This window comes from Cladophialophora psammophila (assembly GCF_000585535.1).
Source record: "Cladophialophora psammophila CBS 110553 chromosome Unknown aczJe-supercont1.1, whole genome shotgun sequence".
In the NCBI taxonomy this organism is placed as follows: Eukaryota; Fungi; Ascomycota; class Eurotiomycetes; order Chaetothyriales; family Herpotrichiellaceae; genus Cladophialophora; species Cladophialophora psammophila.
Window position 1 is genome coordinate 2785935 of NW_006912922.1, and position 17343 is coordinate 2803277.

The following is a 17343-nucleotide window of genomic DNA, read 5'->3' on the forward strand; positions in this document are numbered from 1 at the left end:
TTGTTTCTCGTCAGAACCTGCGATCAAGATGGCTCCAGCAGCAGCGGAGTCCGCATCGCCCATTGGCATTGCCAATCTGCCCAACCAGCGACACAAGATCGTCGCAAAGAGAGGCGCTGCTTTCACCATCATGGTAGGACTGAATGTCTTCTAAGAGCTGTCGGGCGGATGCTAATCATTGTCATTCAGGTGGCTGGCGAGTCGGGCTTGGGCAAGACCACCTTCATCAACACTCTCTTCTCTACAACCATCAAGAACTATCAAGATCACAAGAGGCGACACGCGAAGCAAGTTGATAAGACGGTGGAGATCGAAATCACAAAGGCCGAGTTGGAGGAGAAGTTCTTCAAAGGTACACTTGGAATACAGCGCATCCGTTAACTATGACCGCGCTGACATTTGCTAGTCCGTCTCACCGTCATTGACACTCCTGGTTTTGGTGACTATGTCAACAACCGTGACTCCTGGATGCCCATCATCGAATTCCTCGACGACCAGCATGAATCCTACATGTTGCAAGAGCAACAGCCCCGACGACAAGACAAGATTGATCTCCGTGTCCATGCTTGCCTTTACTTCATTCGACCCACCGGCCATACCTTGAAACCCTTGGATATCGAGGTCATGAAGCGGCTATGCACACGCGTCAACTTAATCCCGGTTGTTGCAAAGGCTGACACCCTTTCCCCGGCTGACCTCGCCCGCTTCAAACATCGCATTCGAGCTGTGATTGAAGCTCAAGGCATCAAGATTTACCAACCTCCGATTGAAGATGACGACGAGGCCGCGGCACAACATGCTCGTGCTCTTATGGCAGCTATGCCATTTGCTGTCATTGGCAGTGAGAAGGATGTCAAGACTTCCGACGGTCGCATTGTCAAGGGCCGGCAGTATGCTTGGGGTGTGGCCGAAGTGGAGAATGAAGAGCACTGTGACTTCAAGAAACTCCGGTCGATCCTCATCCGAACCCACATGCTCGACCTCATCCACACCACTGAAGAGAATCATTACGAGGCCTACCGTGCGCAGCAGATGGAGACGAGGAAGTTTGGCGAGGCCAGGCCGAGAAAATTGGACAACCCCAAGTTCAAGGAAGAGGAAGAAGCACTCAGGAAGAGATTCACCGAGCAGGTCAAGGTGGAAGAACAGAGATTCAGGGCATGGGAGCAGAAGTTGATTGGTGAAAGAGACCGCCTGAACAAGGACCTGGAGGCAACTCATGCTGCAATCAAGCAATTGGAGCAGGAACTGGAACAGATGCAAGGCAGTGCCGTGAGGAGCCATGGTCGCCGCTAGGCAAGAGTGGGGACTTGAAGAAGCAGGCTTGACCGGGTGGTTGGCTAAGATGGGCCAGAAGCAAGGGTTCTGGCAATTCTTCGCTTCCGGTGCTGTGCTCCGGGATCGTGGGTGTACACAAAGCGTGGAGCTCTTTCTAAGGTTAGCATTGCTACGAAAATACCTTTCTAATGTCAGATGTTTCCTTTCCGGCAAACTTGATCTAATTCTATCTGGACTGGCCGTGCCGCCTTGTGGTCTATCGAGTCTATCCTTGACCCTATGCCTTGCGGCGAATTCTATACGGCAGCCTCCTTCAATTGTTGCGTGATATGTCCGTTCGCCCCTCTCCCGCCCATTGGGTCATATCCAGGTGTGTTCGTCCCATTCCCCTGGCTCTTCTCCTGTGTCCGCCGCGAATCCTCTTCTGCCACAGCTCTGTCGACATCAGCAAAGCCCTCATCAACCTCGACATCATCATCGTCTTCAATTCCCATCCACGCACGCATCTTGTCTCGTTTGAATGCTTCAAAATCCCACTCTTGAGGCTCTAACGTTTCCTCACCTTCAAGCCAGACATATGTTTGTGCTTCGACTTCTTCCAGGACCTGGGGGTGGTCCCTCTCTTGTTCGGGGGCTGCCTGGTCTAGTTCCACGTCTTTCAAGAGTTGGACCTTCACCACATCCCTCTTGTACTGACTGCCTTCGAAAATATCTAACCGATAGATATCACCCGGCGTCAGTCCAGTCACCACGCTCCCACGTACCCGAGAGCCGGAGTGAGGTATTATGGCAGGGTAATCTGCATATCGGACTCTATGTCGACGGTAGTCCTGCAGCATTGCTGGACGCACAGTGATGAGGTCTTTCTGCCATGGCTCGGGAGTGTGTGTTCCGTGGATGACCCGATGAAGAACGCCGGGCGCCATGAGCGTTCCTTTTGTGCCTTGTTTAGAGGGTGAAGCGAGAAAGGGGAGGGGAAATACCGTAAAAAAAGGCCGTGTAGTCGCCCATTTTCTTTTGGCAAGCCCGCAGTCCACGCGAACAAGAGGGCCCGGCTGTGGAGAACCGAGCGGCCTGGAACTGAACAAGGATATTTGACCTAGAATATTGAGGGGCAGTCAAACGAACAGCTCTTTTGATTTAGCTTGGGTACTCTGTGCTCTGACTGTGTACTTCGCTGTTGTACTGGTCGCCCCTGCTATGAATCCCTCCCAATGCAGACGATATCAAACAAAGAAGTTTTAAAGCGGAAGGTGCGCCGATATCCGCCTCACAAACTGAGGGGCGAGGAGTACAACTTGAACAGCCTCTCTTCCATCTCACTTTCACTTCTTCTACTGTGCCTCCTTTTGCTGTAATACGCACACCATCTCGCTCGAGTCTTGTTGGTACTTCTGCTCGCATCTGACCCTCAAATCATGATTGTGGCGGCCTGTTATATGCAGCAGTGACCTGTTACGAAGTCAGTGAGGCTGCATGAGGGGCGCCCATACTTGAGAACGCCACTCTGCCCTGAAGCCTCAAAAGCTTGATAGCGCGTTACCAGGCGCCTGCCCTCGTCGAATGGCTATTTCCCCCTTTTCGAAGTAATGACTCGGCCCAGCTAGCCACAAGATCTAGACCCAACGAAAGATGTCCCTCAGCTTTGATCATAATGATGTCGCGAATTTATGAAGCTAGCAGCTCTCCTTCGCCACTAGCGCGATTTGACGAATTATTATGTTCTCACAGTCATTACTGAGACTGGACTTGAAGTTCCGATTCTAGCCGATCCAGCATATTAAATGCCATCAAGAGCCTCATTGGAAAGGGGCGGCGAGAAACAACAGGAGCGGAAAATGTGCGCGGAAGAATCGTCATCATATGGCGTGCACAAGTCGGTGACAATCAGCCCGATCTGGGTAGGAGAGTCTCTTGGATACCAAGGTAGATAGCGAGGCCATAGGTTCATCCTTCATTTTGTGTCTTCATCCATAACCGGAATACCACTTTGACCTTTAGCACAGTTACTGGCTCATTTTGACCTTGAATGCGCTGGGAAATAAAATGGCGCCAGGGGCTTCAGCCTTGTGCTCCCTCCATCCAGCTTGGCACCCTTGGGTTACTGGGCCTTTTGCTGAGAATAAGCAGGACTCCAATTTTATTATTTAGACTGTTCACACTATGTGCATAGAGAAAAATACGAGTTTGCTGGTCGGACTTGTCAGAACTGCTGACATTTTCACTCACATCCACAGGCAGCTCTTTCGCCAATAATCTCCAGATGGGGTAGAAAATTGGTACTGTGGCACTTTCACCGCTTACCTCTCATTCAAGGGTCTATATGCTCGCAGCTGCTGAGAGCTCAGGGGGCTGATTCTTTTCATGCCAGTTATTCACTATCATTCCGAGCGGCAAGGCTTTTCTGCTGAATGGCCGTCACCGCTTATGTCGAGACAATACGAGGCTGACCAAGACACGAGAACGGAGAAACATGGTTACGACTTCTGGCTGTTCTTATGAGAGCGTCTATCTCCCATTCGCTGAGTAGACATCTTCGGAATTTTCCGCATTTGATCTATAGGATCCTGGATCCAGGGCGTACGGAGACCGATCCAGAGTATAGAAATATGGCAAACTCTCCAAGGGGGGGAAGACGGACCAAAACTCTGATCGCACCATAACTACAACAAAGTGCTTAAGACCAAGAGCGACACCGGGATATCACTTTAGGCTATAGATACAGTGATAGAAAGGACACGAGCTAGCGCCAGCGATGCAGCTTCCGGTGTTTACTGTCGCCATCCTGGCTTTTCAGGTACTTCAGGTGTCCGCCGCGGCCTTGAACGCTCGTGTATGTCTTTGCAAGCGTTCTTGTTATCATGTCCTGCTAACTGGGATTCTAAAATTCCATAGCTCACACCATTGCAAAACGACTGCAATCTCCCAGAGGGGGATCCTCAGGGGGCAGACTGTGTAGTATCTGATTCTAACGCAATATTGCGCCCCCGTGTAAGTCCCCTGCTCTGCTGTTGATCATGCTGCCTTCTTCTTTTTTTCTTTTTGCCACGCAAGAACGCAGTTATAACTTTCCCACCGGCAGTTGACACCGGTACAAAGCGACTGCAATCTCCCTGAAGGCGATCCACTGGGAGCAGACTGTACTATCTCCACAGTGCGCGCCCGAGTATGCGACTCTCTCCCCTATCACCGAACAAGTCTGTTAGGAACTCACCCGCTAACCCTCTGCCTTCTGAAAGCAAGACGGCGACGTACCTCTTGGTCTGGCCTCCATCACCGTCGGCACCGCAACCACGTCGTCCGGAGGGGTTGTAACTATCTCCGTCCCCTACTCACTCTCCCGCGACCCTACAGGACCGCTGACCGGAAGCGGCACCAGCACGTTTAACTCTTCCCCACTCAAGGGCGCGACGTTAATCCCCAGCGACGTGAGCAGTTCGTCGCAGGGCGCATTCTCATCGGCACAATGCACGTTCTACACGGGGAGCGCGGGCCTAGGAGACGGGGATGTGTCGTGTGTTGGTACCTCAGTGGGATCGGCTTCGACCGACGACGACGGGACGGAAGTGGTGTTTAGTGTCCCGGCGACTTGCGTCAGCTGCAGTTACTCGTGAACGGGCGGTGGTTGGTGAGATTTTCATGTTCAGCTTTTCCTGCGAAATTTACCTGTTCGTTCTGCGGCGGCTTTGCTGGGTGGGTGCGCATGCACCGGGTCGCGGGCACCCTGACGAGGGGTGGGGTCTATGGCCAGGGATGGCTACCCGTAAAAGAATCGGTTGGCAAACCAAAAAGATGGTTCGGACGGCGGCAGAAGGAATGTCGTGGGTCTTACAGGATGACGTAAGGTAAGGTGTGGAGATATGAAGAGAAAGACACAGAGAGCCTATATAGGATAAATAGCGAAAGATGAACACAGATGATGAAGAACATGCCGATAGAGGTGTGTAAGGGATATCGATCTTTCAGTGGTAATAAGCAGAATACATTGCTAGGTAGGATATCGATGTAAAGAAACAACGCTAAAACTCATAATCCTCATTCCCGTCGGTATCAGTAGCCAACAAACTCCCAATAACCATATTCATGAATTCTTAGGCAAGCTTAGAACAATAACCCACCGAGCAATAACCCTCCGAGCAAGCCCCCGGCAATGGGTAATCCATAGCCTCCGCCCGGATAAGCACCGTATGGACGGTTGTAGGGGTAACCGGGTCGAATAAATCTGGCGTTGGGATCTGCGTAGGGTCCGCTTGCGTATGGGTTGACGCCATAACCACCTGCTCCATATCCGCCATATCCATAGCCTGGACCCCCAGGTGGCTCAATGTAGACGTTCTTGCCATCTCTGTCCTTGGCGAAGAATTGAGGTTGACCCGTCACTTGTGCTCGCTGCATTGCTTGTCGCAATTTCATGTGTGCTTCGTAATATTGTCTCTCTTCTTCCGCTCGTTGAGCGCGACTGCGTACACGCTCTTCGTGCGTCGTGCCGGTGACTTTATCCTTTAACTTTTCGCCAAGGCTCTTCTTTTGGGCGGCCGCTTGTTGTGAGGATGAAGGTCGTGCAGGGAGTTCTGGCGGGAAGTGTTCGTCTTCAGAGTGGTCTGGGGTATGCGCTGCCTGCTTTCTCATCCTGTCCTCTTCTTCTTGCAATCTTTCACGCTCTTCGCTACTCAGGCTCTTCAGGACTTCAGGGATATCCAAAGGATGCTCCCAATATGACTTCGGTGGGTCAACTTTGGTATTTACGAAGAACTGGTGGTTCTCCTTGGGATCGTATTGCCTCACCCATCCTTCGGGGAGAGGTCTCTGGAGGTCTTCCATAGAGCGACGGACTTCGGTTGGGATTCCATTTTTTGCCGAGGGCACTTCTAGATGTGATGATTTCTGAGGTTTGGAGGATGCTGTGGCGGATGAACCTGTGGCCTGGTCATAGCTTGGCGGGGGTTCTGGCGGCGGCGCCGACATGGTGGGTGTGATGGCAGGAAACGAAGGTGGAAAAGAATCAGAATTAGAAGAGCGATAGATTAAAATCCTGTTGCTTGTTGCCTGCGGAACCGGGAAGATTTGTAGAGAAGTGAGAGCAGTGAGGGAGGTGAGAGGCGCGACAGAAATGCAAATGCAGAGTTGAGGCTCAGACGCTGATAGCGACCGAGGTGACGTATATCGTATAGATGGCGCCTGCTGTGCCTCGGTGCCTGACCAATCAGGGCTCGTATGGTGGTGCTCAGCCACAGACATTCCACCAATGATTTACTTGATCACAAATACTGTGGCGAACACGCTTAACCCGATCAAGCCTCATGCTGCGAGCTCAAATCCAACCTTCACCGACCTCAACTCCTGAGATTTGGATCATTTCGTGCTGGAGCTGCTATCATCGAGCAATCAGAAATGCCTCAGCAACGTTTACTTAGCAGCCTCACATAAATTGCTGCTCTGGCACTTCATCCCCCCTACCACGGCGAAGTCACATAACCAAGACCTCAATGAACTTAATACCGATTGCGCACAGAGAAATAATATCTTCGATGTCCCGGCCATGATTTTTTTTTCACGGGCAATCGAAGACAGAAGACATCATTCTGCCGGGTGGTAATCCATATCCTTCGTCTCTCCTATTACCTGTAGTAGTATGGCACTCATGACTGAAAACATAAGATACCGATCATGTAGGGTCTTCCCAATGGCTGTAAGAAATCTGTATTCAGCCTCCATTCATGCGCTTGCAGCACTGCAGTCGATCACCATCGAGGTCTCGGTGCGGACGATATACGCCTTTCTGCACCGTATATCAAGTTCCCGAGTAGTTCGCTGCTGGCAGGACAGGAAATCTTTGAGAAAGCGGCACTGGCACCAGATGGGCTTTGAGAGGAATGCGGCTGAAAGGACGTGAAGTCAGCTTTACTGACATCAACGAGGTTTTCTGCCTCACCCGATATCAATTCACTGTAAGAGCTCTTTGTTTACCCGCCAAGCCCATCTCATATTTAACCTCGCCTTGAATTCAATCTCTTCACTATTCCCTCCCGTATCCCAGTCTCCAAACACATCAATTTCTTGTACAAGTCCCTTGTATCATGGTCAACGGTCTGGTCTGTCTCTTTGCCCGAAATCCCTAGCCCGATTCAGAACCTCAAGTCTTCCTCATCTCCGCCGAGGAGAGCAGCATCCTGCTGCTTCTCCGTCAGCGGTTTGTACAGGGCACGATGAGAGCTGAGGCCGTGAGCTTCATCTTTGAACAAGTTTTTCTACCTCCAAAACTGCCTCAAGAATATCACAACGAATCAGGCGCTGATGATCTTCTCAAAGAGATCTCACATGCTGCTCGTGATTTCTCGCATGGCTTTCCTGTACCCAGCAATGAGCGCCACATCTGGACGCAGCTATCACGCTCATTAATCCAGTGGATTAAGGTCTATGACCGGGGTGTTCCGTGCCGCGACGTCATCACCACTACTCTTGAAAACATCCGTCAAGACGGTAAGTGCTACCCCATTGGATCAATTTCATGATTCTCTGCTAACCAGCCTTAAGACGTCTTGCTTTTCTACATCGAGCCTCAGAATGCTGCAATCCTGGTCAGAAACAGACCAAAGGGCGCCGTATTCGAGTGCTTCGAGGTGCTTGCCAAGACTAGTGCGGTTGTAAATGCTAAAGACGCGCTGATTCGACATTTTCCAACACGCGCGGCCTTCTTGTCGAAAGAGAGACTCGCTGATAAGTCTTTCATTAAGGAACTCGGAAATGCAATCTACATGCTGTCTGTTGAGCCATTGCAGATGGCTATGGAAAAAACAAAGAAAGGAGACAACATTATGGTTGAGGAGCGCCAATCCGTCCACCCGAGAGCTGTCAGTGAATGGCTCTTCAGCATTTTGGGTGCTTGCGGGAAGGCCGCGTCGAGTGTCGCAATTTGCAAACGTGTACATGACGATGTTTGCTGGAAGAATGCCCACTTGCCCTGGAGCCGCTCAGGTGTTTGGCTGTCTGCCCGAGTTGCTCTTCAGATCGCCCTCATCAACGCAGACCTTGAAGGCGTAGGGAATTGCCATTACAAAAACTTCATGCTATTCCTTTTGTCTAGGGTAGCAGTTGGTATTGTCGCCATCGACTCTAAGCCTGATGTTCTCCACGTTCTGCGTGTGAAACTAGCCAGACGAAATGCCAAACTGGGATCGTCTACCTTTGGCTTTGTCCAAAACATTGTTGATTCGACCTTAAACCTCATCGAAGACAGCATCCGACGTCAGTGGACAGAAGCCATCGAGAGAGACACAATTATCGTTCCACTTGTGCCTCTCTACCAAGTATCGGATCAACTGATGTTGAAGAACAGTCGCCCTATTTTGGACAACACTTGGAGCCGCTCTCAGAAAGCCTTTACTTACTCGATCACCCCTTACACTCCTCCATCATCCGCAAGAGTGGCCTTATCAAAACGAAAACTGCCGCAAGTTTCAACCTTCACAACCACGGAAGACATCCTCTTTTGTCTTGTCGACTTTGAGCTATGGGTTGAGGAGTGCCTGAGCAGTTGGTTAGCTGCCAACATGTCAACCTCATCTGCATGTACTTCCCTCGCTCGACTGATGCAGAAATATTATGCTGTGGCTAAAGGGAAGTACCAGTCACATGTAGAAAGAGTATCGCTTATGCTTCTCACGCTGTTCGAGTTGTGGGTGGCACTGGACACCATTGCAAGTACCATATATCCGCTCCTCTACGCGTATCCACCGGAATTCCCCGTAAAGTTTTTTGAGCCACTTCTTCTCAGGAACAGAACGGAGTTGGAGAGACTTTCCAAAATCGAACTTCACATCAGATCGCGACAGTCACGGTGTACTTTGAACAATCCTTCTCTCTTCGCCGACCCGTCACCAGAATGCTTTGCTGTTAGATTCTATGACCAATCTTCTGATCTACAAAATTTGCGCGCCCGAGTCGAACAGGATGCCCACCAAGCGAAGAGAGCCAAGTCCCGCGAGTGGGAACAGAAGAAGAGAGAATTTGACACACTCATGAAACAAGTTGAACAAATGGAATGTGGCGTCTTCACCCCCCGAGGGGTGGACGAGCATGGGAAGCCATATATTGGAAGACCCCGGCATGACAGATTTTGCCGCAAATGTGAAAAGGAGAAGATTGCCAAGAATATTAAGATATCGAAGCACGAGTGGCCGCTCCCAGAAGACGAGACAATGTGCAAAGCTGTCATCTTTGAACTTGCCACGCCCGAGTCGATTGTCTCATGGAGGGACGCTACATTTTTCTTACTCCACGATGTGGGCAGGGCGAGAAATACTATCGGGTCGCCGCCGCAGCCGGTATTGCTATCATACGCGCCACTTGAGAAATACGCCCAGCGGAAAAATAGACGTATCACTCTCGCGTCCTCGGTCAAGCCTGTGATCCAGTCGCACTACCTCAGAGCGTCATTGAATGTTGATCCAGTCTTCGTCAGCAACGGCCTCCATCCGAGAATGAGAGATACCTCGACTCTGGGTCTTTGGACTGCAGAACAGACTTCGATCCCTTCGCTGCACCGCTACTGCTATACTAAGCTCATTGCTGGTTCGGATGGAAGTCTCGATGAATATGTCAACCTCACCAGTCATACGCAGAATCGGGTCATCTCACAACAATCAAGATGTCCTTCGGAGATGGGCTCTCATGAATATGTGCTATTCGGATCGCTAAGGTCCGGAGAAAGACTACAACTATTCAATGTTCTCGGAGCTTTTATGTCTGCTGAAATTGACTTCAACTCACCCGCAACGGCTCTGCTGTTTCGTTACGCTATTTCCCAAGTGGGCACAGCGCGCTGTGCTTCGCCGCTTTATCTACGTGAATCTCAGATTGTGTTGGAGGATGAACACTTCAGTTGTTCTCTCCTAGATGCCCTGGAGAGCGCATTTTTGAAAATCGAAGTCAACTTCAAAGAAGCAGCAGCTGCGGCAATATTGGTTGGAGTGGTTCTCAAGGCTTTATCATTGTCATCGTTCTCCCAAATTGCGACGCGCTGCATGAACCTTGTCCTCCAGATTCGTCAATCCGCTCTAGGTTGGATACGCCAGATGAACAAGCTCTACGCGGATCACAAGAACGCTCATGCCGACAACTCTATTCTCAGAGATCTATCGCGTCAGATCTTGACTGCTTGTATTCTTTGTCGCCGCACCTATGGTGTCGACACAGAGGCCCAGCCGTCGATGTTCTCCGACCACGATGCTGTGGCGGACTATGTAGAGGCTTCAGTCCACCTCCATACACATCGAAAATCCCACTCTGACACAAAAGATCCCAAGAACAAAATGGAACTTTTGAATGATGCGTATCTTGCGCGGCGAAATGAGAAGCATCTCCTAGTCGCTTTTCAGCTCAACGAGTCAGCAATCACAGATGGTATCAAGAGATTCTGGACAACTGCAGTGCTCACCGACAAGTGGCAGCTTGTACACCGAGATGATTCTTCCTGGATCTCGAATCGGGCTTCTTCTAAAGTCGTCCACTATAATCTTGTGACGGGTAGCCTCCTTGTCTCTGGTCGGGCAATTTCTCAGCTTCCCGCTCAGTACACATCTAGCCCTCTTTACCGCTCGATCTTCGGAGAACTTGACCTCGATGTCTTTGCCGCTGATACCGAAGACATGGAGTATGTGTCCAAAGATGATTTTCACGGCCATCGAGTTTATTTTGGCATGCGTGGCGATGTTCTTCTTATTCGTTCGCAGAATAACGATGAGACCTTCGAAGCAATCCAGCGTGACCATTTTCGAGGAGATCTTCCGCGAGTAATTGTTGAGGATACCACTCCTTGGATGTCCTTGAGGGACGGCAGAGTGGAATTTCGTTCTAGGAAGCGACCATTCCGCTCAGATGTATCTGACTGGACTCTCATCACTGATGTCAAGTCAGGGTCCAAGAAACGCATGTATGCCGACCAGAAGTATCTGATAGATACCCACAGTCAGGTTGGCTCGATCATCTGTAACGCCCTACGGCCGATTGAACAGTCATATCACATCGTCGTCACGTTCTGCAAAAACACGACAATCGAGATTGAGCTCCCTCGCTATCATTTGCACTTTTTCGTCGATTTCCAAGGTCGAATTGTTTGCAAGGAGCTTTCGGCCTTTGTTGATTCTGACCAGGCACTAGGGACTCTGCATGGATTCCGGTCTCGTCTGATTTTGCGGACTACGAGCAAGCTTCCAGGATCGAACTTGAGAACCGTTCTTATTCCACACGGCGATGTGAGCATAACAGCAGCACCTCCTCATATATCTGCTCAAGTCCAGTTGGACGATACTCATTCTGTGAGTTTTTCGCAATTCCGGGTTGATGTCAGACTTGGACAGTTGATCAGCCAAGATCTGGAAGCCCATCTTTACAAGGCATACCTGCATGCCATCACAAGCTTCCCGGAATCTGATTCTCTGACTGGCAGAACTGGCACGGAGGAGAGCCTGTTCGCTTTGTCAGATCATATCTGTCGCACCTGCCAACCACTTTCCAAGCGTGCCCAAGCCATTCTGTCTTTGATAGCTCAACTCACTCCAGGGCGGAAATTCTATCCGCCTCATCTCAAGACTATGCAGACTGTCACTTTCGACAATATTCTTCCTGTTATGGCCCAACGCGATATCTTCTTTGGAACAGTCCATAAGATTATCGCCCACAACATGAAAGCAGATTGGTTGTTTGATGCCAATGTGACTGCCATACCGTACAAGGGAGACTTTGCACTGTTGGATAGATCTCACCACCGAACACGCAAGCTTTTCCCAAGCGAATCTGTGGCATCAATGTCTCACTCTGTTAATGACGAGAATTATTGCTCGCGGGATCAAGAGTTGGATCGCAACTTCCGCGCGTCAGCTGACATGGCTTGCCTTGTAGAATCCTCGCAATCTGCATTCAGTGTTGATACGTCCTGGACGAGCAAGATACAAACATGGAAAAAAGTCAGTGGATTCAGCAAGGGCTTTACATTCAACTCCTTCTCGAGTCTGTTAGGTCAGGACTTTAGAGACATCTTTCCCCGCCTAATGGGTTTTTGCAGATCAGCCTCTACCTCAAAGGAGAGCCTCATGTTCGTTCTATCGCTCTTAGCGTTTGAACAGCCCGCAATTGGCGAACAGTTAAGGGCACTCCTCGCGTTCGCAATCTCACCCGCACTCAGGGATCTCGCGGCTCCCAGACACGATTCCTACGATTTGAGAGACGGGCACACACTCCATCACAAGGAGATCTTGATGCTCCTTTCTCAATGTGAGCAACCATTTGTCCCCAGCCAAACTTCAGAAGCCGATGAGGACAGAATTGCAGAAGAGCGACTACGGTTTCGAAAAGAGCTGGCAGCTCAGCGCGAATCAATCCTAGAAGCTTTGCGCAAAGCCTGGCCGTGTGAAACTGTTCAGTTGCCGGCAGAGCAATCCCTGAATCACTACAAAGTTTCAGAGCTAGAAGTGCTTCTGGATGGGAGGGTTGCGGTGTGGCACAAGAATTACCTCTTCTTGCAACTCTTGGAAGATTATGATCGGAGGCTGGAAGCTTTTAATACCAGCTGGACTGGCCCGGATATTCCTGACACTATTGTCGACTTTGAGCACACCACCTGTTCTTCGCCTCAAGATACACATTTTTCGCTACTTGGCCTCATGGCCATGACCCCAATCACCGTTGAGGACTTTAACGAGAGCGAGCCCACTGGCTTGGACGGCGATCTTTCGCAATTGGTATCTCAAAAGTTGACTCTTCCACTTCTGGAGTCTAACCAAGCTCGTTCTAGCTGGGAGGATCTAGAAGATATTGTTGAAGATCTGTCCTGTGATTCTTCCGTAGCGGTCCGCGAGTATGGGCAGCTATTGGGAAACAGTATCGAAGCCATGAAGTCCCGATCGGATCAGGCCCAACCGAAGATGAAGTTGCCTTCGAGCGAGGTTCTGACTCAAAAGCTCGAAGAGTCTAGAGGTCACATTGCCTATGTCTTAGCTCGGACATGTACGCTTTTACGACCGCGCCTTCCCTCCTATCGGGGTCTGGTTACCGCTAAAATTTGGCCCCAGGTTTCTGAGTTAACTTTACTCCAGCTCCTCTCAGCTAAACATCGAAAGAGAGTTACTGCTTGTTGGATGCCAGTTCTACTCCAGTTCGCAAGAGAGATTACAGCCGCTCAGCGAGTGGAAAGATTACAGAAGTATCTTGACACCGAGGATGCGTTCGCTCTCAACAATGAGCTGGCAAATCCTGCGCATTCTGTATGGTCACCTGAAGAGCGGCCTGACTGGCTGCTACTCGAATGCCAAAACAACTTTCTTATTCGCCCAGTCCAGATTCAGGTGGCAAAAGAGTTGCTCAAGCCGGAAAATGGGACCGTGTTGTTGGGTATGGGCGAGGGAAAGACAAGTGTCATTCTAAATCTAGTGGTAACGGCACTTGCTCGAGGTTCACATCTAGTTCGGGTTGTTGTTCTGAAGCCTCTCGCTCAAGAAATGCTCCGGCTTTTGTCGCGATCTCTTGCAGGCTTGGTGGGACGAACCCTCTACTATCTGCCCTTCTCCAGGCAGACCACTCTAACTGCTGAAACACCACAGCGATTAATGAGTCTGTATCAGGAGTGCCGTCAAACCGGAGGAATCCTTCTTACTCTACCCGAGTATTTGAACTCGTTTCGTCTTGTGGGAATCGATAAGCTGGCACAGGACACACATGATATCGCTACTAAACTCATCCGTGTTCAGAAGTGGCTCGATTTTAATGCTAGAGATGTCCTCGATGAATCTGACGAGTTGTTAAAGCCTGCATACGAGCTCGTTTACACGAACGGGGAAGCAAACCTCCTTTCGGGAGCGCCGGATCGCTGGAATATCTCGTTAGAGATCTTGGATCTAATTCGGAAAAAAGCGAAGGCACTCTACATCGAGTTCCCAAAAGCTGTTGAAGTCGAAATACAAAGCCGGGGCTCGTTCCCTCACGTCAGAGTGCTTAATGAAGACGGCGCCGCAGCAGTAGCTAACTTAGTTACCAAGGCCATCGTCGATGGGCAACTTCCAAGCCTTTCTCTCGGTCACTGCAACCCACACGTGCTTCAGGCCATCAGCTCATTCATACTTAATGTCGACATCGAAGCCGCGCAATTGGAATTGGTGGCCCGACACTTTCAGAGCTCTGCTAAACTCGATCTTCTCTACGTCGCTAGAGGATTGGTTTCCCACCAGATACTGAGCCACACTCTTCGTAAACGTTGGAAAGTAAATTATGGACTGGATCGGACGCGAACTCTAAGCGCAGTTCCATATCGCGCAAAATCAGTTCCATCGCCCAGTGCTGAATTCGCCCAGCCGGAAGCATCAATCATCCTGACCGCGCTCTCGTTTTACTACACGGGCATCCTTCGCCCAGATTTGAGGAGATGTCTCCTTATTTTGCTCAGATTGCCAGACCCTGCTGATGCTTATGGTAAATGGGTGAAATATTCTGGTCTCCCGGGCAAATATAGCAAAGTCAACTCTATCAACCTGGACGATGCTTCTTGTGTTGATATTCTGTATGACCATCTCCGCTACAATAGTGAGTTGATAAGTTTCTTCCTACGGCATGTCGTCTACCCTTCGGAAGCAAAAGAGTTTCGATACAAATTATCCACCTCGGCTTGGGATTTGTGTCAAAACGTCGGAGTTCTCACGGTGGGCTTCAGTGGAACTTGCGATAGCAAAATACCAATCGTGCAGAAGGATCTTCCTGATTTAAGACATATCACGGCCTCTACTCTGAGCACGCTGCTACGATACGAAAATCGGCAGTACTTCTGTGCTGCGTCACCGTCTGGTCAGCGTCTCACAACTAAGAAGCTGTTGCAACGTATCACTGCAGACGGACTAGTCGACGTCATTATCGACGTCGGTGCTCAAATGCTAGAGGGAAACAAGGAAATAGCCCAGTTATGTTTGCAGATCAGTCCGAAGAAGATGGCAACGATATTCTTTTCGGACAACGATGAGAAGATGGTCTTGAATCGTGATGGTTCAACCGAATCACTTGCATCATCCATCTTTAAAGACGAGCTGAAAAGCTGTCTGATTTTTCTCGATCAGTTTCATACAAGAGGCACAGACTTTCAGCTCCCAGACAACTTTACTGCCGCAGTTCTTTTGGGACCTGGAATCCTGAAAGATAATCTGGCACAAGCTTGTATGCGGATGAGGAAACTAGCTGTCTCTCAGCGAGTCAGATTCTATGCTCCCCCAGAGGTTGATCAAGCAATTCGAAGCATTACCAATGATCCATCAGGAAATCTTGACAGCCTACATGTTGTCCGCTGGGCCATTAACGAGTCCTGTCTTGCTCTGAAAAAGCAAGATCCACAGTACATAACTCGAGGTCTACTGCACTCACGACGGCGACTTGCTGCAGATCGTCACATCTCTTCGGATGGAAAAATTACGAATCCCGAGCAGTATCTGGACACTATTCGAGAACGAGAGTGCCGCCCTGTGTCTGAGCTGTACTGTGCGAGCGGAGGTCACGGAGCAGAGCTGCCGTTTGAACCAACTTTCAAAGAGTCACAAGATTCTGTGATCCAATGTTTGCGCGCAGATTTGGAGCGAATTAAAATGGTGGAGTTCGAGGACAGTGGAATCACACAAGAACAAGAGCGGGAAATATTGCATGAAGTTGAAGAAGAGAGGGAGGTACAACGTCCCCGAGAAGTTTTGCCTGCCACCCCTCAACACTGTCAGAGACTATTGGACTTCATTCGAAACGGGACACCTCTTACTGGCACCCCTGAGCTTCGTCCGTGCTTCGAGATCCTGGAGCAGACCCGTCTCGCGCTTTATTATCATCGAGATTTTCCGGCACATGTCTTGGTGACCAGAGATTTCATGCGAACCGTCCAGAACAAGGACGATTCTCCTGAAGATGATTTCTTGAGACCGGTACAGTGGGTCGTGAAGACATCAGAAATAAACCAGCTCATCATCATTAGCCCGCATGAAGCTGACGTGTTTTTTCATTCGATTCGGGAATCAACGCGGGCTACCATGCATATGTATCAAGCTCGTACCTCTCGCGGTATGGTTTCCTTCGACGCATTGAATATATGCAAGCTTCCAGCGAACAACGCCTCTGGAGAAATCACACCACAAGCGGTGGCTCTGCTTGGCCTCTTCGCGGGTCAGTTGTACTTCACTTCTTTCGAGCACTACAAGGAATTTTGTACGCTAACTGGTCTCTTCGATGGAGAACGTCCCCTACCTCACAAGAGGCAGGTGGCGAACGACAACTTTGTTTCACCTTCCTGTCGGAAAGCGAATGGGTGGACAGAGTGTACGTTCAAGACAAGCCCGGTCACTTGGATCAAGGGATTTATTGATATGCGGCGGGCAGGCATCGAGTGGACGCATACTCATATGGGACGAGTTCTCAATGGACAGATCTTGCGGAGACAGGATTTCGAAGAAGAAGATGAGGAGAAAGCCAGGGCACAGGATATGGAAGAGTTGAGCCTTGACGGGGAGGATGCTAATGAAGAGTCGGAGACTGCAGAGTCAGAATGAATTGCCTTGGGTGGCGTGGCGATTGTTGGCACACTTGATGCATTGAGGTCGGGTTGGGTTCCGCTTTTATCAGAGTCGAACCGAGACAATCTGAGGAGAGACAGTGGATGGGTTGCTGAGGAAAGAAAAGGTTCCTGAGGGGCCACAAAGAGCTGTGAAATGGACATTGGGTGAGACCTGTGATGGCCATGCTCAGGTTGTTCGTTGTGTCGACCAATTGCCTGGAAAACGTGCTAAAGGAAAGAAAATTAACAAAGACCGAAAAGAAAAAGAAAAAGAACAAGAAAATCATGTGACAATGAAATTATGTTCAAGTAAAAATCGTTCCTCCCTCTTTCCTTAATATGCCTCTAAAAAAAAGGCATCATTAATGTGAAGGAGTCCGGGGACTCATTGCTCTCCGTCCACGTCGTATAAACTGTGATGGAAGGGGCTGTAAGTATTGACCTGCGTCGCTCTCGCCTAATGAGTGATAGTGAAGAATAGCAACGAAGTAACGAGGTGC

The 17343-nt window shown here is 49.9% G+C and overlaps 4 protein-coding genes across 4 annotated transcripts; 2 read left to right on the forward strand and 2 right to left on the reverse strand.

Annotated features, from left to right (window-relative positions):
• Positions 1-28: 28 nt before the first annotated feature.
• Positions 29-1296, forward strand: A1O5_00961 (uncharacterized protein; the record flags this gene model as incomplete). The annotated part of the gene is made up of 3 exons (XM_007741580.1): positions 29-133; positions 190-352; positions 407-1296. 3 exons carry the CDS (start codon positions 29-31, stop codon positions 1294-1296), a joined length of 1158 nt encoding a protein of 385 aa, XP_007739770.1.
• Positions 1297-1574: 278 nt separating this feature from the next.
• On the reverse strand, positions 1575-2204 carry A1O5_00962 (uncharacterized protein; the record flags this gene model as incomplete). Its single annotated transcript, XM_007741581.1, has 1 exon — positions 1575-2204. One exon carries the CDS (start codon positions 2202-2204, stop codon positions 1575-1577), a length of 630 nt encoding a protein of 209 aa, XP_007739771.1.
• Positions 2205-5379: 3175 nt separating this feature from the next.
• A1O5_00963 (uncharacterized protein) lies at positions 5380-6243 on the reverse strand (the record flags this gene model as incomplete). Its single annotated transcript, XM_007741582.1, has 1 exon — positions 5380-6243. One exon carries the CDS (start codon positions 6241-6243, stop codon positions 5380-5382), a length of 864 nt encoding a protein of 287 aa, XP_007739772.1.
• A 1241-nt stretch (positions 6244-7484) lies between these two features.
• A1O5_00964 (uncharacterized protein) lies at positions 7485-16838 on the forward strand (the record flags this gene model as incomplete). Its single annotated transcript, XM_007741583.1, has 2 exons — positions 7485-7758; positions 7813-16838. The coding sequence occupies 2 exons, from the start codon at positions 7485-7487 to the stop codon at positions 16836-16838; spliced, it is 9300 nt and encodes a 3099-aa protein (XP_007739773.1).
• Between the last annotated feature and the right edge of the window lie 505 nt (positions 16839-17343).